Consider the following 22,210-nt stretch of genomic DNA (forward strand, 5'->3'; position numbering starts at 1 on the left):
ACAAGCCCCAGGCTTCTAAATTAAAATTCAGTTTTGGCTGAATTGAGGGTATGGCCCTCGATCTAATTTCCATTTTAAAAAAGCCCTTCACTGTTATAGATAACAATTCTAAAGGGAAGAGGCAGGGCCCTGTCTTGTAAGGTACTATTTTACCACTCAATAATGATAATCATTTTTGGCAGGACCAAGTCTGCAGCATTTTACTTCATAGCAACATCAAGTGCTGTTGCTTTTTCAGCATTGTTTCCCCAGACCAGTATGGCTGCAGCTGAGTTGTTGTTCACCTGTGTTATTTCCTCTTCTCCTCACTACAGAGATCATTGCTCGTATTCCTGGTCAGTCCTGAAGCACTGGAATTCCTGTATGGTACTACAGGGCAGGGTCACAGGCTCGGAATGGACAAGGCAGTGGGACCTGCAGCTGAGAAAATGGGCTTCAGATTTTCCTACCTACCTTCCAAGTTTGTCCTTTAGCATGTCTTAGCCAGAGGCAGTGCTCCAGGGTAGGTGTGATTATTGCACAGGTACAGAGAGCCAGGGGCATTAGCTGAGGAAAAGAGCAAGTGCAGCACTCTGCCTGCCCAGGGGCCTGAAGGTCTCCCTGCAGCTGAAGGAAATGCTCAGAAAAGAGTTTCCCTTTGTCAGGGTGTGCTTGGATTTGGCCATGGGGACTGCTGTTTGTCCTAAAGGGTTTGGAGCCCATCCTCACGTTGGACAGAGGTATGTCTGGGGTTGGGGGTAACAGAAAGAACGCTTTACTGTTTTGAAACAGGCATATGTACAATGGTGTTGTGAGGTATTTTATTCCCTTTTGTTGTGAGCAAAGCTGTAAGAAGCCATTTTACACATCGCACACAGACAAGCCATTAATAAAGCGAGTAGCTGGATGAAGAAAAAGCAGGGATAGAACTTCCCCAGCTTCGTTTCCCTTGACTTTCAGGCCCCTCTGCTTAGCACCGTGCTTCCTCCAAGGCCTGTAATGGTGATGGGTGTTACCAGCACAGCAAACTTCTGCCAACAGAACCTTTACATCACCCTAGGGACAAAGTTTCTTAAAACATGAGGGAAAGCATCTAAGCCTTGCAGATACAGTGCTGCCAACCAGCTTATCCAAAATGCTGTGCCAGCTGATGTTGAAGCTAGGCATACGAAATGGGTAATTCTGCTGCAGGTAGTGTAAGTCACTCTCTGTCTGCCTGAGCCCCAGGGAAGAGAGGGAGAGACTGAAATTCCAACAATAAACTGGAAGTCAATTTGGGATGTGTAGCAAGCAGGATGAGAACTTGGGGCTTCAGCAGTACCCCCCAGCTTAGAGCAATTTAGTTACCAAAACACTACAAATGAATCACAAATAGCTGCGGTTCTTGTAGCATACAGGTTTTCTTTCAAGTTCGTAAAACAAACAGCAGAATGTCACCACAGCCTTTAATTTCTTCTTGTACATAACCATTCACAGTACATTAACAGCCCAAATAATATTGCACTGGATTATTTTAAAAATTTTTCGTCTTGCAAGTAGTACTCACTTTTCAAAGCCAACAGATGAACAATTTGGTCAACTTGCACCAAAAAAATGGTTAGATAAGAACCCTATACTTTATTTATACCACATGGATTTGTGACCCCAAGGGGAAATGAGAATGAGCTGTCAACTGTTTCCTCGTTAAACATAGAAAATTAGTAAATCATTGCTGATTAAATGTATAAAGACTGGGGAAAAAAGCATGAAATCTGTAAGTTATCTCATTCCTGTTAGACTGCTTTCTGTATATATAATTATATTCTATACTGTGAAAATCCATCTACATTTAAAAGCCCAGCAGTCTACAGATTAACATGGTAAAAAAAAATAATATATTTTTATGAAAAGAGAAGAAAATAGTGTTTGCCTCAGAGGAGAAAGTTTTCAGATTTCAGTCATCTGGGAGTTCTTTTAGGTGCAATCTTTGAGGCAACAAAACGTCTTTTGGCATTTGGCACTCTAATAAGGACAATATTTTAATACTGGCACAAGCTAAAAACAGCACAGAATGACAAAATACAAGACATGAAATGAACCGCAGCCACTGGGATGATGGTAAGCTAGTTTGTATATTCAGAGAACTTGAACAGTTTTGCTGAGGAATTGTGAAAGTTTCTGCAAAACCATACTTATTCTCTTCTTTTACCAAAGTGTAAGTTTTCCTAAACTTGGAGGGAGAAAAGGAGTTTCAAATGTCCTCTAGAAAATCAGCAGCTGCTGGACAATCGAGACAGCGGCTTGTTGAGCCGTCAATAGGCGTGAGGCTCTTTGTGACTCAGAGCTCGAGTGCGGGAGGCAGAGCTGGTGGCACTTCGGATCACTTCCATCCATCTGTGAGGAGGCACGAGGAGACACATGAACAAAAGGAAGGTCAGTTCCCTGGGAGGATTTTTTGACAGGTATAGTCTGTGTTATTAGTTGTACAGTTTGATTTTTAGTGCCTGCGGGAGCATCTTCCTACTTCACCCCTAAATCTGTCTCAAGGCAAGAGGATCCACTGCCAAAACTGTAAGGAGGTTTGGAGAGAACAGACAGGAGGTCCCAAATAGCAGGTATGGGTCCCAAAACTCGTGAAGTTAATAGTGGTTTTACTTGCTCTGCAGACACCAAATATCTTTTTTCTGAGTGGTCCAAGCAATGAGCAATTGAGACCAACCATTCTTAATCTGAGAGCAAAAAAATGTACTTTAGCTGCAATTTCTGCTTCTTTTTCCTAGAACTGATAAAGGCATTTTGAGTTTTCATTTTATCACCACTTTCCCACAATTTGCCTTGTTTATAATTTTGGACTGGCATGGCTAAAGGTTAGGAGCAGCTTTCTTTGATGAAGACATCATGAATTTTGACATGTTCATGCTTTATATAAAACAGCTAAATAAATTAGCTCCCTGTATGAACAATCACAAACCACAATTTAGGAGGAGTAGTGCCTTTTCCCTGACTCTCCACGTATCTGAAGTTTAGTGGGAGGTGTAAAAATTACATGGTGAAGTGGCACAAATATGTAGTAGGAACAGCTGCTTCTATGAAAATTGGAATTTTATTTCAGGTGTGGATTTTCCATGCAGTTGTACTAAAGGAAGCAAAGCTATCCTGAAGAGCTACTGAGGTATCCTGTGATCTGTTCACATGCTTCCTGAAGTCTGAGGCATGGATCTCCCCATACAGCCAGCCTGATCAATTTTGACTGGATAATTCCAAGTTTTGCAGTAATTACTATTACTGCTTCCATATCATCACAACCAATCACCTGATTTTAGCAATATCAGGTTTAAAATTTCTTTTATAATTTTAAAAGGTCCTTTCTCCAGTTGTGCTGAACCACTTGCCTGTATTACTGAACCAACTTATTCAATAAACTTTGTAGCTACTAACCTTTGGAAGAATGCTTCTGGAATTTAACAAAAATTTTCTCTCAAAAACAAACTTACCTTTCAAAGGTGTATTCACTTTCAGCCCTGAAGTAGTACACATGGGATTTGAAATGTAGTTTGAACACATAATCTTTGTGAATGTTTTCAGATTCAGAAGGAAGGGTAAGTGAATATCCCAATAAAGGAAGGCTGGCTAAAGGATGATTGTCCTGAAACGATATGACGGAAAGTGCTGTGAGATCAAATGTCCTTAAATAAAGAGAACCCCTAAGTTAATGGAAAGCAGATACCCCCTCATTTGAAGATTATCGTGTTTCCACACATGTGCAGAAAAATATCAGATTTATACAACTGCAGTAAGATTAATTGTCTGGTAGTTTCAGTTGGTCATCATTACAGACCCTTTGCACAAGGACCCTTTGCAGGCTGATCCTGTCAGTATTTCCTTGAAGGAAAGCTGGCTAATATCTTGGAGTTTTATACTTTCAAACTGATGAACATAATGCTCCATCATTTGCCCTTGGCAGGGCACCACCCAGGTTCATCCTCAGCTTGCAAACTCCTAATCCTTTAGAGCTGTGCTGGCCACCCAGCAGGTTACTGCTGAAGTCCAGTTACTGCATGGCAAATGATTTCTTTATCCCTCTTACATGTGGAATATCCTCCAGTTCCTTCTTTAATCATTAAGGATTTCTATAACAAAGCATAATGTATCAACTTGAGTTACTTTGTGCTTATGCTCTGCTCAAACAGATTCAGAAATCCAACAGATTCTAAACAGAAATCCCCTACTTTTGCAGTAGGATGTTTGCTCAGGTGGATTAAATCATTGATCGCTGTTCTTGTTTGGCTTAAATGTCAGTAATGATAAACAGAATTTGTAAGTCACTGTTAAGTTTTTAATTGCAGTGATAAAAGCCTGGTTTGAACTTGCACCACAGCTTCTGAGCAGTGGTGAGCTCTGCAGTGCTTCCAAGCATGATCTGTACTGTGACTGCTGAAAGCTTCAGGAAAGAACTGGCCCAGGAGCAGTGAGAACAAGCCCTGCTCTGTGTGCCGGTGGCAGTGAAGGCTGTGTGTGCAGTGCACCTGCTGCTGCAGCCTACACCATCTGTGACTGAGATCCACTTTTCTCTCAGCTGCCTCTTTGGAAAAGAACCCCCCACTGTCTTCTCCAGCCACTCACACTTGCCCTCTCGGTTACCTGGTGCGATTTATAGAAGAACATGCAGAAGTTGGTGAACACCACCCAAAGCTTCTGCCACCCGTTGCTGTTTTTGAATTTTCTTAGCAGATTTCCAGACAGCTGGTTCTGAAACAGATCAAAAGCAGCCAAGTAAAACAGTGAAAGGTGCCTGCAGCTTAGTTATTGTAAGAAAAATTATTTGCTTTTATCTGGTTTTATGTGACCTGGTTGTAAATGAAAATGCTTTGATTGACTGGACGTACTTTTCTTCTGCATTTTTTCTACTGCTGAGCGGTACTTTATGTATTTTTGTGTTTGCAGCTGGGTACTGCCAAAAGCTCAAAGCTACTACACTTATTATTTTATCAACTGAGGTGGCTTTCAGCAATCTGTTACTAAACCTCAGTCTTGTTAGTCCTACTCTCTTCTTTTGGAATGATACTTAAATAAAATGGAAACAGAAAGTCTGACATGAATTTGTGATGTAAAGGAAAATTATGACATACTTTAGAATTGCATATAGAGACTGAGGTCTCCGTACCCAGGGACTTCACATAGTACTTTTCAAAGATTTCAAAACCAAGGACTGTTAACCTTATTTTTAGCTGGATTTTGGATAGTTTAACGTAAAGGAGGAGAAAGCCATAACCAAGTACATGTATTTAATGGCTGGTTGAAGCAACTGCTCTTCACATAGTGAAGATGGAAAGCCAAGCATCATTGCTCCTTGCAAATGAAGGGGGGGGGGGGGAATGTTCTCAGTGAATTATTAATGACTTCCCATTTCTTGTTGACTGGGAGGGCTCTTGCCTGGATCACAATAGGTGTTTACAGAATTCTCTTTATCTAAGGCAGAAGCTGCCTTTATTTGTAAAGCTTAATAGTTGAAATTGGGGGTTCCTGTTTTAGCTACTACAAATTAAGTATTCTTAAAAAGTTCTGTTTTCACCAGCCTTGGATATGCATTAAAGCCTTTCCTTTAACTCATCCTGTTATCTGATATCTGGACTACTGCCTCCTTGCCCTAAGTTAGAGGTGTACTCCTTAATTTTCTGTTACCTCATTACTCTGGAGGATATCATAAAAGGACAGGCTTTGCATTCGGTACCAGCAGACATATGAAATGGAAACAGGCCGCTGATCACTGATCAGTCCAGCAGGTAGGGAGGAACAGTCACTGACAGAGAGAGGCTCTTCTACCACGAGAGAGACAGAAAGGAGGGAGAGACACAAAGAAAATAAATGATAATGCTGACGTGAGAGGCACCGACAGGACGACGTGAGCATGAGCAGGACCTGCCACGCATGGAGCAGCAGTGGAGCTGGAGATGTTTTCACAGAACAACGTATGGCTCCAGGGTGTGCTTGGTCTTCACTGCTTTGTGTTCATTTGAGGCACAGGGCAGGAACAAAAATGAGCAGCAATGAACACTGATCTCAGACCTAGTTAGATTTGCCTAACTAAATGTTTTAATCATTAGAATGCATAACTGGTATAAGTTCTATATCTATTTATAATAAGCCCTCTACTTTAGGGAAAAATACGAGACTTGGTCCTGTGCTGAACTATTCCTCCCTTGCAGGATCTAAGGGTGTGAAGAATGGAAAATCCCACCTACGTGGGACTGAAATGAGGCTCTACAGTCAGCATTTTTAAGTACAGAATAATTTTGTCATACTTCAGCAACAAATTCACCTCCTGTTTAAAAAGAGAGCCAGTTACACAAACTGTGAATATGTTTGTTCTTGTATCCCTATGTTCTGTATCAGAATCTGTTCTCTAGAGCAATGGTGGCCTGATGTTTTGAGGGCTGCCACTCAAGTGCAAATCCACCCAGCTTTAAGATTCTGTCTTCCATTTTCATACAGCATAAATTTCCATTTTGCTGAGGGCTGTGATAAAGTACACAGAGCTCCTTGGACTCTTTTGGTGAAGGAAGAACACCTCAGCAGGCTTACCACCTCATCCTAAAAGCTACACTGAGGTAGGAGTCTTTCATTTCAATCTTTGAAAAGACAATGTCTGCACCTTGGCCGTTGAGTACAGAATTAACGAATGTGTATCAAATTGGCTTAGCTGTGATCAGAGTGGTAAAAAAGGGGTTTATTTTGAGGTGGAAAATGCAAATAAAGAAAAAGCAGATGAGACTGAGCAATGAGACACGGTTCCAGAAAAGATGGCTAGGTAAAGAAAGTAAGTTAGTAATACACATAATTAAAACTCTGGCTGCAGCAGCTAAAGACAATATCCTTTCCGCTCGAGCAATGATTAAATGCCTCTGTGACTGAAAGCATTAAGACAGTTTGAACTGCTTCACATTCTAAAGGGCATCAGCTTTTTTTTTTTGACAGTTACTTCTATGAAAATTACTGCTCTAACTGATTTTACAGGGGTGCACTACAGGAGCAGATCTGTGCTTCTTGAGTGACGGTTCATGCCATCGTTTGGGAACATGGGAGGCGGTTTAATAAGCGTGCCTGAACTTCCCCAGGACGAGACAAGGGAACAGCGCGCTTGACAAGGAGGAGCAAAAAGGAAATTGTCATTCAAAAGCGAGCCTGGAGCTGCAGTTCAGGTTGTTCTGAGGCAGATACCTCCACAGCAATACTAAAGTCGACCATTGAAACACTGGTATTTCTGTGCCAGCAGACGTGCACCGTAGTGTTGCCACGGTGTGGTGACTGACGTTCGAGTGAGGTGCGGGATGCACTGAGGTCGTCCTCAGATTCCTGGTCTACAGTAGTTTCATCAGGAGACTCTATGAAATGCAGGGAAAAAGCATCTTTCTTCCTCTATGCAACAACATATATAATTGGAAAAATTAAACAAATCAATTCTGTCCGCAGTATTGTGAACTAATTTTAAAACACCATTTTAGAAATAATTTTGTGCAGACTTTAAATAGATTATTATATTGTATATATTTAATTTATGTGTTTCTACAAATGTTAGAATTAAAGGCTAACTACCATGCTTTGTTGGTGTTTTTAATACCTTCCAAGGACAGGCACTGCCCAAATAGTTCCTGGAATCATTATGCTTAAGTCACTTCTCTATTCAATGAAACTTTCTGCTAACATCAACAAGAACATTAAAATGGCATATATCTATACATATATATGTGTATAAATCAACTTCAAATGTCTCAGTTTGACCTGTGGCCAGCACTTCTCACCACTTTGCTTAGAAGCAACCACCAATCATAGTGACAAAAGTGGATAAAACCTACTCTCTGGCATTTACTTACTATTGTCAGGTGGGCTGCTTGCCAGTAACTCTGGGGCAGGGCCACTGCTTTTCTCTGCCAGGTCTATTGCCATCTGGATGTCCTCAGTCCATTTGTCCATTTCAGCGCGGGTACTAACAATGAAAATTCAGGTTTTATTCACTTTCATACAGGCTAAAAGCAAACTCTAAGAAACAGACATAAGCTGAGCTTACTTTTAACTGAAATAAATAAATTCAGACATAAGATGCTAATTTTTTCTCCATAATAACTCAGTTTTGGCTCCAACTTGCACAACTGCCACTGTATTGTGTCCCATCCCCTTTTTTCTTAACAAGTGGCTTTCATGAAAGAATATACCTTTGAGGAGATGGTTTTAGGAGCAAATACAAACAAAATGATGCCTCTCTGTCCCACTGTGACAGCTGCAGAAAAAGACAACTCACATGTGGATTTGTCTCCACTGAATTACCTTGCAGCAACAACGATGGACTGGTGTTGACCTCGCAGTGTCAGACAGTGAGGAACTCCCCATTCCTCCTCACTTTCCTCCATCTGAGAGGTGAAAGGCCAAATGCAGTCAGATTGCAGGAAGTACATATTTCTTAAGGTAAAACAGTGAACTGAATGAGCTCTTACCATTGGGGAAAAGAGGAGAAATGCTCACAAACAAATTTGAGCGAGGTATTGAGGAAAAAAAACAGTGCCTTGCAAGTTGGAAAAATAGAAAGTTCTTCAATAACATCTTGAACCAAAAGCACAGCTTTGTCTGCTTTGTGTCAAAGAAAATAGCAGTATTTTTATCAGAAGAATGATTTATTGTACAAAAGGATGTGTTAAATGCTGGGAGTGCTCTGGGAACTGTAGCATAGCACAGCTCTGCTGAGAGCAAGTCCAGGCCAAATGGCCATCAACAAGTGAGTAGATTCCATTAAAATTTGCAAGTGTTTAGAGAAAATCTGTTACTGTGGTAGTGACAATTTAGTTCAATTCTCAGGAGAACAGCATGGAATTGATACCAAACAGTGAGAAGTTCCATTGAAAATAATGGAGGGAATGAAAGTGTTTTGAAATCAGCAAAAATATTTTTGAAACAATACAAGAAGAGGTAAATAGGTGCTATTGGCTTGAAATGGCTGTTTTCCAGAATAATTGCAACAGGAGCTCCAAATAACATTTCATTGCCAGATTCCCACTACTTTGCCTTTAAGATATAGAGTTGGAAACATTAGGTAATGCATTTTTAATAGAAATTAGATTGTTGCTACTGTTTACTTGTCTTGTGTGTGTCTATAATGAATTGGTAATGAATTACTTGTAAGAATCATCGTCAAATTAATTATTGAATTGAAAAAAACAAAGAAGCCATCTTCAGAGAAGTCTGCATTGTGAGGAAGCAGCCCTCAGAAATGCCTCTAACCCCTCACTTTTGCTATGTGATCACCTCTGTGCAGAAGGCTGCAGGAACAGATGCTGAACCCAAGACAGATTTAGAGAACACCCCCACTTTGCTGCTGTTTTCAGCCCAGCAGAAATTCATCAAGCAATTAAATGGGATCACAAATGGCCACTTAAGCATGAATCTCTTAAGTTCCCACAATACTTACTATCATACCATACAGTGGAAGATGCCCATGGACTTTAAACTGATTGGATGCTGTCAGGCCTCTACTTGTGTACAACAGGATATCATTAAACTAAAAAGCAAGGACAAGCATCATTAGAATGGTGTTGGCTGGCATGTATGTATGTGAAAAAAAAAAAAAAAAGAGAACAGTGAATACAGGAAAGCTGAGTATTTATATGGCAGTCCTAATTCATGAACCCAAAATATTGGCTTCCACAATATTCCACTACCTAGTGTTAGCACCTGTTATCTTCCCTGCCCTCCTTTCCAGCTAGTTTTAGGTACATTTCCATAATTTTCCACTGGATGTTTTCTGATGCTTTCTAATGTTCCCTTTGTGATCTCTGGGTCAGAACGACCAAGCCACAGGAGCAGTGAAACAGAGCAGTACATTTCACACTCTGCTGCACTTTGAAGCTATGCAGGGTGTGTGCTTCGCCAATATTTTCTCCTGCTTTGAGAGAAAAGATAGGTGAACCTGCCCCAGAGGTGTGTCCAACTCAGCCCTTATAAACAGAGTGGCTGTCTTTTACTCCCCATATTCAAAAGGAAGCTGGGAGACCTCTTTTAAGGTACATGGTTTTACATTAAAAATACATTAAAATATGAAGAGACTGAAAATCTCAATTTGTAGAGCTTCCTGCAGGTAACAACAGTTGTCCAAAGCATGTCAAATGACTGCCTGCATTTTGTTGCCATAAAATGAACAGAATATTTTCACTTGGCCACCTGGGTCAAAGGATGTTTTTCTCAAACCAAATGGTTGCATCAAGAAGGTCACACTCTGTGGTGTGAAACAGAGCTCTTGCCACAGACCTCTACAATGCAGCAGCAGTAATTAATGAAACTTTGTGGATCAGCCACTAGAGGGGGATTTAATTATGCCAATGACTACATGTGTATTTGGAATCCCACAGTACCGACCTGGGATTTTACATCCAAATAGATTCTGGTGCTTAAGACAGATAAAAGACTTCTTTGACAGTGAAAGCAACTGGCTTGAGAGTCTAGTTCTCAGACTTTTTAATGTTTTATACAGGTATAACACCAAAGCATCATCTAGTATCTGTTGGTATGCAAGAAAATACACACCATATTCATTTAGGCTTCCTCTTCAGCGCCTTTAGAGGCAGAGGATAATCCTGCTCAGGTAGATTTATCAGGTTATATCTTTGGCTCATTTAAAAGATTAAATGTCAAACACCTTGCAAAATCTAGCACACTGACAAGCTTTTCTACACAGCCACTGCCTTCACCTTTTGCACACAAGAAGCCAAAGAAGCATTCTTCTGCCACACTGCACTGACTCTTCAGGGTTTTGTGTACTAAAAAAATCTGTGCACTCTGCTGGGTGTCCCAAGGCCTCAGCACCAAGGGCACAACAGCAGTCACACGAGGAGCTTGGGAGCAAATCAGCTGGCTGGGAAGAAAAGAGAGGAGGAACTATCCAGTGGACTCTCATGGATCTGAGACCTAGTGGGATCACCATAATGTCAAAGTGGTGGGAGCAGACAAACTCCCCTAGTGCAAAACTTACAAAACGCATCTCCAAGTACAGGCAGGTCCATCAACATGCTGGGCACTCGTGTTGGAACTGGATGATTTATGGAAAAATTTGGTTCTGTAATGTGTTCTGAGAGCATTTTGTGAATTATTGTTCATATCACCAGGAGTCACTCTTTATCTTCTTTTCTGAATATGATCACTATCCTTGGTGCCACTTTTCATTTTGTAATGATGCTGCTTTTATTTAAGACAAGGTGCAAGGAGGTATTATTTTATCATTATATTCACACTGTCATATGAAAAATAGTTTTCTCTTTGTAAGAAGCAGTTATGAAGAGAATATTGGATTTGAACAGAAATGTAGGTGCTTAACAACCAGCTGCACAGGTGATGCATTATGCTAATTTAAATAATTTAAATAAGGCTGTTTATTTAAATAATTTAAATAAGGCTGTTTAAAAATACTGTAATTCAAAATTCAAGTCTAACAGTTATGTCTAGTAGATGCCTAGAGTTACATTTCATTGTACAAAGAAAAATTGTCTTCTTGCTTACCAGAAAAAACATCCGTTGCTGTAAACCTTTTCCAGACAACTTACTAAGACTGCCCAGCCTAATAAACTCCTGTGGGAAACAAATACAAAATAAAAATTTATCTCCTGCAGAAATTACAATTTTTTTACTATGTAAACAGAAATATGACTACTTGGTCATACAAATGACTTGACTGTCAGTTACCAGGACTTGTAATTTTATTAAATATGTTAGAAATCTAATTTATAGGATAATTCCTGTTTGCAACTGTCTTTAGGATAAACTCCGTTCATTCATATTAAGAAAATTCAGCTAAGCAAAATTGTTTTTACCTGACAATAACTCCTTCAGACAGCTCCCTATTTCTTCAGTTTTTAATGAGTATTTTTCACAGTACAAATGACACAAAAACTAATGATATATGTGTTCTTGGTTAGCCACTGGTAATCTTCTGTGGGGCATATGATATACACTGCTCTCATTGACTGCAGTGTAAAACCAGTTACACGACTCAACATCACCATTAGCAGCAGACAAAGAAAGACATTTGTCTGGCAGGGTGAGCTATCCCAGCACCATCCATGTCATAAAATACAGCTCATCAATCCAGACCATAGTGTTTAAGAATGTTTTGGGATGGAAATAGAGGAAAAGTAGCACATCTGAAACTTTCAAAATGCTGGATTTCTTAGGCTTACTGTGAACTGTGCAGTAACTCACCCTTATATTTCTCTGAAACCCATGAAAATATAATTTTTCAGTCACTCCCTCCAGCTTCAGCGAAGAGGTTTATATTTATTTATTACAGTCTTTCTGAGGTCATTGTACTCATAACTGTGAATGTAAAAACCTATATAAAGCACTTAACCACCTGCATCTTAGGAATAAATTGGCTCAGATCAACCTGTTCAGAGAAACAGTGTGAATGCCTTAGGCTTGCTTTGGTGTGTCCAGTCCCCCCACCTGCCCTGCCTAGGGGCTGAAGGGTGGAAAAGTGGCTAGAGGTGCTTATCCCTGTGCCACAGTAGGCTCATGGCACCAGAGAGGCCACTGGAAGCTGTTGCTGGCCTCCAAGGAGTATTAATCATAGTCAGGACCATGTGCTACCACCCAACAGTCCCTGGCAGGCTCAGCAGCAGCATGGCCACAAGGATCCCGAGCTGCAGGTCACTGCCACCTGCAAGGACAGCCATCCATGGGGGGTTTCATATCCAGTACAGGAACCAGCTCAGCAGCAGCAGACATCCTGCTCTGGACAACCTGAAGGGGTTACAGTGGCATTTGCCTCCCAGCCCTGCCTGCACCAGGGCAGGGACTTGAGTCAGAACCAGAAGAACAGCCACGGGCTGGAAGCAGCAACACCCTGGGCATGTGCCAGAGTGTGGTGGCCAATGCTTCTTGTCTTGGCAGGGAAACAACTTCTGCCCCCCATCTGCCTTTTCTTTGAACTTCCTAGGACAGGAAGACTGCTCAGACTTTAAATAGACTAGGGTAGCAGAAACACCCGATGACAGCGTTTAATTTCATGAGATAGAGAGATGCAGAGGCTGTGAAATGTCCTGAGGGACTTGCCAAGGATGTGAACAGTCTGTGGATCACTAGAAAGAAACATGAGCTGTGGCAGCTGCTTGGAGACAGGCAAGAGGTAAAGGGAGGGAGTGAGGAACAGCCACAAATGCAGAAATTCCTGTGCTCAGCACTGCCTTCCCAACGGCACATCAACTTCAAACTTGGCTGCAAGTTCTGGTTTTGTGTATTACACACAAAAGTCAAGGGAGCGGGGAGGAAACTACTTCAGCAAGAGACAACTCAAGTTTGCACACACAGATACATGTGCCTAAGAAAATAAAAAAAGGCTACAAATATTACACTGTGGCTCATTTGTTCTGAAATGAGCCTTTGATTTTAAAAAGGCATGATAAGTAAGAAAGAGATGTTGGTATTCTTCTGTCACAACTAAAAGTGTTTACTTAAGGCAACACTGTCTCAAAAATTGTTGCCCAATGTTACATGTAGACTGAAGAGACTGCTCCTCCCCAGGGCCATGAGTTTCAAAGCAAGGCATGGTGAAAGGGCTGAAGTTCTTCCAGCAAAAATGCCTTACTTGCCTTTAATCTGTCAAGCTCTAGCACCAAGGGCTGGGAAAAGAAAATAAGGGCAGCACGAAGAAATGTGCAACTGCTCAAGCTCTGAATGCTGTGATATATGCTACATTTTTACTGCCTCTGTTGTAAAAGGTGTTTGGAATTGCCTAAAACTGTCCAAATCTATACAAAAGACAGAACTTTAAAAGTCAATACAAGGTAATAAAGAGGATTGCCTTTTCCTGCTTTAAAGGTGCTGTTTTCTATGGTGTGCTGGTTTTGGCTGGGGTAGAATTAATTTCTTCACCACGGCTGGTATGGGGCTGTATCTTGGATTTGTGCTGGGCACAAGTAGCTGAACACATGGTTGATAATAAAAAGATGTTTTTGTTATTGCTGAGCAGGGGACACACAGAGCCAAAGCCTTTTCTGCCTGTCCTACAGCCACACTGGTGAGGGAGCTGGAGGTGCATGTGAATTGGGAGGAGTCACAGCCAGGACAGGTGACTCAAACTGACCAAAGGAATATTCCAGACCATGTGACATCATGCTCAGTTCATAAAGTGGGGGGAAGAAGAAGGAAGAGGGCACATTTGGGGTGATGGTGTTTGTCTTCCCAAGCCTGTGATGGGGCCCTGCTCTCCTGGGATGGCTGAACACCTGCCTGCCCATGGGGAGCAGTGACTTAATTCCTTGTTTTGCTTTGTTTGTATGCACAGCTTCTGCTTTCCCTCTTAAACTGTCTTTATCTGAACCCATGAGTTCTCTTGATTGCTTTTACCCTTCCAGTTCTCTACCTGGTCTTGCTCTTGGGGCAGTGAGCAAGCAGCTGTGTGGGTCTTGGCTGCTGGCTGAGGTTAAATCATGACATTTGGCATTATTGTGTTTACATCTTAAGAGTTTCTGGTGACAGAAAAAGGTTCAGATGAGGAAAGGCAATTTCACACGTGCCCCTAATGAAGAGGTTTTGAAAACATACCTAATGATTTGAAATTGTATCAAATCTTAATCTCAACTCTGTTACTTACCCTTCCGGGGATCACCAGATTGTCCATGCCTATCAAGTCTTTCTTCAGCTCATGCAGCTTCTGGAAGTTCTCCATCTTTATCATATTGCCATGGAGCTGAGCCACCATTTCAGAAATCTCAGCCAAAGCAGCTAGATGGACAAATCCATAAAGTGCTTATTAAAAATTTACAAGAATGTTCAAAAAGAAATATGGCTTTTTTCAGCAGTGCCCAGCTCACGAACCCTCTTGTGCTACTCTTCTCCTCTACAGCATAAAGCTACTCAGGCAGACTAAAAACCACACAAACTCTGGACATCATCTTATGCAGTGGATGGGGTGGAGTGTTGTGATGAAGAGACAGTGTATTTCCAAAAAATTTGCCCTCTTTTAGCCACAGTAACTTTAGAAGAAGGGTATGGTCAATCCAGAGCACCAAGAAATGGAGTCTCATAAAGGACTTAAATTCCTACAACTCTGATCAATCGAGGGATGTTCTTTATGCTTCAAAAAAATACATTTTTCCCTCCTGCTTGCAGCACACTGGGTCAGGTCTGTATTTGAAAAGAGCAGGAAATGGCAGTGTCACTTATTGTATCATTTCAGATGGCAAACCCCTTGGGGTTTGTTCTCAGTCCCATCAACAAGAACAACCAAAGGGCTGCACATCACTGAGTCACATCACGGCTCTACTTCATTCTCTGCAGAGACACCACCAGCTCCCTGTGCCCTCAGGTGTGGGAGCAGCAACCTTGACACACCTGGCTGGGTGGGCAGTCTCTGAATGGGCCAAAGACATTGGCTGACAGTGCCAGAAGAGCAGCTACAGCCATTTGTGTTAAAAAATCACCATCCCATGAACAGTAACACTGGTTCCATCTTCCTTTTTACATCATTGCTCAGTACACAGTACACCCACCTGCTAGTGGGATACTGAGGCTCTCTTCTGGGATTAAATTAATTTTTTTTTTGCTTCCTTTAGACTCTGACCTTTAAAAAGAATCTGCAAACACCTTAGTAAGAAACTGATCCCAGAGTAATGGGGTCTCTAAGTCACACTGTTCTCATGTTCTCTTATTTTCACCTGTGAAACCTATGTTCATATCCATTTCAAAAGTGAAGCAGGAATCAGCCTGCTACACTCTCTGGGGAGAGGAGAATGGACACATCATCCTCATGCCTAGCCTTGGCTGACAGTCATGCAGGCACTGCTCGGTGCCTTCCTTGAGATCACTCAGGGAGCAGTGATATTTGGGCCAGCACCCATGTCACACAGCTCCCCAGTGTCACAGGTCTCTGGCATTTCTTACTGCCACAGGTCAGGTTAGCTCTGCATTCCGGGCACTGCCTGCTGCTGTGGGTCTTATCCCATGGCATTTGAGGGAGCTCAGCCCACATGTTATGCCTGGGAGCAGTTGTGCTGAGCACTGCTCCTGCCCCAGTTCTTCCAAGGATCTGCACCAATGATAACAGAGTTATCCTTAAACACACACAGCTTACAACAGGTGTGGGGGAAGGAGGAAGGAGAACAAACCATCAGAAAGAAATGGCAGGCAGCGAGTTCAGGCTACAGGAGGGCAATTTCTTCATGTTTGAAAAAAACAAAACCAACCCCAAATACAAAACCAACCCATGCTGGCTGCTTTGAGCTCCTGAAACAAATCACGGAAATGATAACAGAGCAAACTGTATTCTTGAAAGGGAAGACAAATAACACTGAAAGACATAATAACAGCATCCCTACTGCGTCAGACCAAGGGTTCACCTGGGCTAGTATTTTGTGTTATTAGAGGATCTCTAGGGAAAGCTAGGAACAACACAAGCACATATGGTATGTTCCCCGTGCTCTCTCCAACCTTCCAACTGTTTTCAGTTCAAGAGACTTCCTGAACCTGCTGTCATTTCTGTGTGTTTAATAACCCCCAGCAGAATTCTATTCCAAGTACTTGCCCAGACTGTGGCATAATGTGTACAGAAATGCAACCTTAATCCTGCTGTTCATGGTGTTCTGAGTGGTGGATTTTGCAACTCAGTCCTCTTTTTATGTAGGCTTAAAAAAAGAGATTTTTCTTTCCTCCAGCCATACACCTCTAACAGATTTGGATGTCATTCCCCAGCTCCAGGAACTGACGTCTTTTCTCTTACTCACCTCTTGAATCCCTGAAGTCCATGTGGCTTGGAGGGTAGTGCTTGCAAAGCCTCTCCATTATCTGCTTGTAGTGCATAAGCCTGTGTAAAGGTCTGAGGAGGAAGGTATTGAGAGGCAAGTAGCAGACTTTCTGTAGCTCAAAATCTCTGCAGAAGGTCTCCAGCTTGCGGGAGTTCTTGATCCCATTCTCCAGCTCCATTAAAATCTCATTGTGCTTTCGCAGGTGAATTGTCAGTTGCTTTTATGCATGAAAGAAAAGAGGAGGCTCTTAACAATCACTGAGAGACGTGACTCAGCCCATACCTAATCCAATAACACATCCAACTAGCACAGCAGTGGGGATTTTGCAAACAAAATCACTGTACAACACAATGGTTCTGATATTCACTTGCCAAGGAGAAAAGGCATTACTCATTTGAAGTAGACACCTCCACCGCCTCTGCATTCCCGGGAAAACTAAAGTACATAATTCAACAAAACCAACTCTCTTATCAGTGAGAATCCAAAGGCAAGGCGATGACAGGAACACAGCTCATGCAAGTAGCTGCAATGGAGACAGCCAAAAAATGTGAATGGGATTTTCTAAAAGGATGAAGGGATTTAGATGCCTCAGTTTCCCTTAGGTGGTTTTGAGAAAGAGAGATGCAGGCAAATGGACTTCTGGCTTCTGCTTTCCTCTTATTAATAAGAAGTTGCACCTCTTGGGAAACTCAGCAAACACAAAACCAGAGGCAGTGCCTGACAGAAATGGGTATGTTACAAGCTCTTAATCCTTAGACTACATCCTTTTCTCCTTAGTGCAGTCTCTAAATAATCCCACTGGCAGCAGGGGAGCTGCACACCAGCAATAAATGAGGTTTGCATTAAATATGTAATTCCATTTAGGTCTCACTATCACAAGTATTCACAACACCCCCTTAAAACCATTCGGCAGTATTTTTTTTAAACAATTTACACAGGGAATTAAAAATGTGTTTTGAAAAAGGTAAAATGGTTCTTCAGGATGTACAGAGCTTCTCTGAGCAGCCAACTAAAGTTTTCCAGTAAAGGGCAGAATATTAAGCAGCAGCAAAAAGAAAGTGAATGCATAAATTGAATGGACTTGAGAAGAAATTCTGTCTTAATCTGAAGTTTGTGCTTTTTGACACACTTCCAGTCAACTCTCTCTCTCCTGTGATTTGTGACATGTTTACCAGAAACATACCTTCCCTAGAGCCAAGCTGCTTCCTCCACACACTGCATATTCATTTTACAAGTCTGTAACTCAGGAAAAGACACAGCAGACCCTCTGGGCTGCTACATAGGCTGCCCACTAATTACTTTTCTTAACTTCTTTCCTATGTTAATTAAACACATAGTGTCAGTTTGCAGATCTTTTAACAGGTCTCATCATAAGGACAGTTTTTACTAACTTTATTTCTGTTTCTTGTGCAGTTCTTTTAAGTTAAACTAGCTTTTGTCTCTTTATTCCACAGATCAGTTGATCAGTGCTGGTGGATCTCAAAGCAAATTAAGTAAAACCCTTTAATGGGAAAGGGAAAATGGGAAAGGTGAAAGCACGCTGCCAGGTCTAAGTTACAGGAGGACTGTACACTGCCTTTAGACTAGTGACCCAGAAGGACCTGCAGACAGCAAAGGACACACAGTTTAATACTGCAAGATACTAAGAGCACAGACAAAGTCTGTCCAAAGCTCTCTGGTATTCTAAAAACTGTTTGTGAAGAGTTGCATCCTTCTTGAGAGCAGAGATGGAGGTAGAGAAGTCCCCTCTACATTTCTTCCAATGCATGTGAGTTACATCTTGAGGGGAAAAAGCAGCTCCTGGCTAACAACACTGCAGAGAGAGTAAGGCTGCCTTATTGGTGACAAGGCTGTCTGTGTTGGGGATGGGAAATGGAGCTTTCTGTGTTCCCTTTCTCTGATCTGCCGTGTAATGGCTCGCGCGTCACTTCGCTTCCCCGCGCCTCTCTCTGTCCTTTTGAAAGACAAAGCGAGTGCTAGCCAACATCTCGGGAGAGCTGTAATGATTAAACTGCCCTCTCTCCAGCCAAGGACTCAAGGCTGTTCCATTTACTAACTGCAGAATGCCCAAGTGGCCATCCCCAAGGAAAGATTTATCGGAGAGTTTCAACATCACTCGGAGAGCCGCGTGCTGAAGGAGAAATGCCATGTTCTGCCCCACACCGACCTGGATGTGCAGATACATTACAGTAAGGTGAGCTTACATCCACACTGTACAAACCTGTAGAGTTTTCACAGGCTTCTGTGGCTGCATTCCATGCTATTTTCTCAGTAACACAGAGCATTGAGAATACTGGTGTGGCCAGACTAAGAACAGTTGCAAAGTCTGCCGAACATTACACCTAGATTTACGGTTCATACATGTATTTTTACTTCTACTTTTAAAGGCATCAGAGGCAATTATTCTCATTATTCAAAAACCTTTCACCTAACTTGGCACTGTACTGCACAAATATAACTTTTCCAAGTCAAATCAATATCCAGCCTATGTTCACTAAACCTGAAATATCTTAACATGAATATTTGCATAAAAAAATAGGCACACTCAACATTTGAACAGTCTCTTCAGCCACACAAATTCCAATGCTTTGCCTTCTTATTTGAAGAAAAAAAGAACTGGAAATGAAATACTCCTGAACTTTTTTGTTGGCTGCTTCTGTTCTTAAGAGAGTGGAGGAAAGGGGCTGGACAATTTAAAATCAGCTTGCAATTCTGAAATCCCAGGGAAATCCACCAAATGCTTGCTACGTCATCAAAGGAAACTTTCATATCATAACCCTTGATTAAAATTGGCAAAAACCAGTGCAAGAGGCAACATCATATGAAAATGAAAAGCATGCTGAAGTTAATCTGTGTCAAAGCTTAGTAGTTATAGGATCATTCCTACCTTCATACTCTGAATGTTCTTCAGCATTACATCTCCGATTCTTTGGTAATCTCCTTTAATGTGAGCATTAGAACGGCCTTCCCTGTCAGCAACAGAAATGCCACACACTTCAGTCATGCAATAAAACTGCATAATCACTTATAAGCACTGAAACTGAATAGCTCATTTCTTTTAAAATCCTGACCCCCATGCTCCTTTGCTCAGAAGCTTGTGAGGAATCTTCCTGACAGACATGTAATTCCCAGGTACAGTACACCCTTCACCCAGCCTGCCTTTCCCTCCTAACAACAGAGAGGGCAGGCACTTAACAGAAGGATTAGACTTTTAAAGAAAATTGCTAGCGTTTTTGAACACATCAGAGAAGGCTGGAAATGGTTTGGGGGAAAAGAAGGCATCAGAGTCTCATGAGAATATGTGACCTTAGGGCAGAAGGTTAATTCTGTTCAGATACAATGGCTGAACCCCAGAACAGGACCCGGGGCGTGTTCTTCCTTTGAAGAGTTTTCTGCTTGTGCAAGGGACAGTGGGGCCAAAAAAACCCAAAAAAAACTCCATCCAGCATCTGGCTTTGACTCATAAGTGTTACATACTGGCAGGAATTTCCATTCAGTATTTCACTTTTGGTATTAGAAATGCAAAGTGCTGCCTCCCACCCAGCCAGCTGCACTTCGGTGAGTGCAGCACTTGGGAGCAACACTGCTCCTGATAAAAAAATATTCCTGTATCTAAATCCATGTGTGAGACATGTAAGGATACCACAATCTGCGTGAAACCAAACTTGTGGTTTTTAAAAACACAGGAGGAAAAATTATGACTATAAGAACCTAAATGTTACAGATCTGTTCCAACAAAACCATGCTTTCAAAAGAAAAGCCCTAGGAGTGTGTGGGGAGAAGCACTGTCCCCTTCCCTTTCCAGTTTTACCTTTCAACAAAGAGACTCCATTGATAAACAAGGGATTACTCCATGTTCATTTGAACATCACCCAGTTTCATAGGCTGTCTTTAATAATTTCCTATTGTGTGTCTTCCTAGTGTGTTAACGCTCACATGCCTATTTAGGCAAGGAAAACCAGTACTCAACAAGATTTTTAACCTTTTTGTTTTGAACCCAAAGGTTACACCGCGGTAGGAAGTTGAGTTGTGTCAGTAGTAACTTTAATTACCATCACTGTTTCGCAAAAACACTGTCATATAAACACTGCCATAGTCAAATCATGCCCAAGAAATGTCTGAACTGAAAGTACAATTTCTGTCTTCAGGAAGCCTCTGTCTGTCAAATCATCTCCACTCTGCTGTTCCTTAATTTTCCCTTCCCCCATGACAGACCCATCCAGCAGCTCTCCCCACTGAGATTTCCTCTGACAGGTTGTAAATAAAACCTTCCAGCCACTAAAGCTCTGCTCCAAGTGGTGCATATCCAAGTGCCCCTGACTGAAAACCACAACCCCTGGGAGTCCCAGGCAGCAGCCCCACCTTGCAGGAAGCAAGGGAAAGCCACCCTGCACCCATGAAGCCAGCATGCAGCATCCCCTCCCAAATGGTTCATGATGAGCCTCTACACAAAAGCTCAGAAGTGTCAAAGCCAGATGAAATTGTGCTGCTGCCAGCAATGGCATGGTATTCAGCAATTATCTCTATACGAATTCTTGCTTTATGTGTTATTCTCTCATTCTCTGGCACTACCTGGATCCATTTCCATGTGTCTACATTTGATTTAATCTAATGGACTTTGGCAGTTTTGTACCTTTGTGAGTATGAAATATAAAGTTATCTACTTACTGCCAAGAAAAATATTAAGTACATCATTACAGACTGCTTTTTCTAAATAGACACTGCTTCTCTGATCTGAAGACTACAATACAGATTGGCTAAAATACACAGTGCAAATGTCTTATCTCCTAGCTGGCTACTTGAAAGCTGAGCCCAAGCCTACCAAAGTCACAGTGAGTGCTTCCAGCAGCTAATAATTAATGGGGCTGTTCATGGAACAGTCAGGTCCTTATTTCCTAAAAGCTGACCCACTGGACCCTCTTCAGCACCACCAGCACTGACTGCTTGCACAGCATCTCACCACATCAGTCACACACATCAGGAATAGTCCCCCTCCATCACCAACAGCCACAGACCTTCAGGGTTTTCAAAACTTACTCTGCATCTTGGCAGAGTGACAGAGACAGAGAGAAGGGCATCCCCAAAAGCAACAGCCTCACTCCAGCTGTTGGCTGAACAGGGAAGAGCTGAATGCTACCAGAGCCCCCAGCCCAGGCTGATAGAGATAACCTGTGCTGCACACAGATGCATCCTGCTGGAAGAAATAAACCCAGGGTTTTCTTAGGAGAATATGCAGAAATGTGATGGCTGCATATTGGTCCTTGTTCCAGTCTCTCTTCATGCTTTAGTAATTAATTTCCAGGGAAATAAATTTCCCTTGCAACAGAGATGATTTTCCCACTGGAGATGGTGCACAGGCATGTGGGCTGTGATGTGGACAGAGAAGCAGAGAAAGCTGAAACTGGGCATGAGGGAACATGAGAGCTTCCCATCTGCCTCCTAAAACACAACCTCCACTCTACCCCAGCTCCATG

At 42.0% G+C, this 22,210-nt stretch overlaps 1 protein-coding gene across 11 annotated transcripts in view; it reads right to left on the minus strand.

The window, feature by feature from the left end:
- Positions 1–774: 774 nt before the first annotated feature.
- The window catches only part of FARP1 (FERM, ARH/RhoGEF and pleckstrin domain protein 1), a 200,531-nt gene continuing 179,095 nt past the window's right edge, over positions 775–22,210 (minus strand). For all 11 annotated transcript variants that reach the window (XM_064408399.1, XM_064408408.1, XM_064408407.1 and 8 more), the window contains 11 exons: positions 19,624–19,705; positions 16,716–16,953; positions 14,588–14,718; positions 11,497–11,565; positions 9,416–9,505; positions 8,281–8,363; positions 7,830–7,942; positions 7,177–7,340; positions 4,600–4,707; positions 3,453–3,604; positions 775–2,352 (listed from right to left, as the gene is read on the minus strand). In XM_064408399.1, coding sequence (XP_064264469.1) covers positions 2,271–2,352; positions 3,453–3,604; positions 4,600–4,707; positions 7,177–7,340; positions 7,830–7,942; positions 8,281–8,363; positions 9,416–9,505; positions 11,497–11,565; positions 14,588–14,718; positions 16,716–16,953; positions 19,624–19,705 — 1,312 coding nt within the window. In that variant the 3' untranslated portion in view covers positions 775–2,270. The remainder of the gene's footprint in view (positions 2,353–3,452; positions 3,605–4,599; positions 4,708–7,176; positions 7,341–7,829; positions 7,943–8,280; positions 8,364–9,415; positions 9,506–11,496; positions 11,566–14,587; positions 14,719–16,715; positions 16,954–19,623; positions 19,706–22,210) is intronic.

Source organism: Passer domesticus, chromosome 2 (genome assembly GCF_036417665.1).
Source record: "Passer domesticus isolate bPasDom1 chromosome 2, bPasDom1.hap1, whole genome shotgun sequence".
Taxonomy (NCBI): domain Eukaryota; kingdom Metazoa; phylum Chordata; class Aves; order Passeriformes; family Passeridae; genus Passer; species Passer domesticus.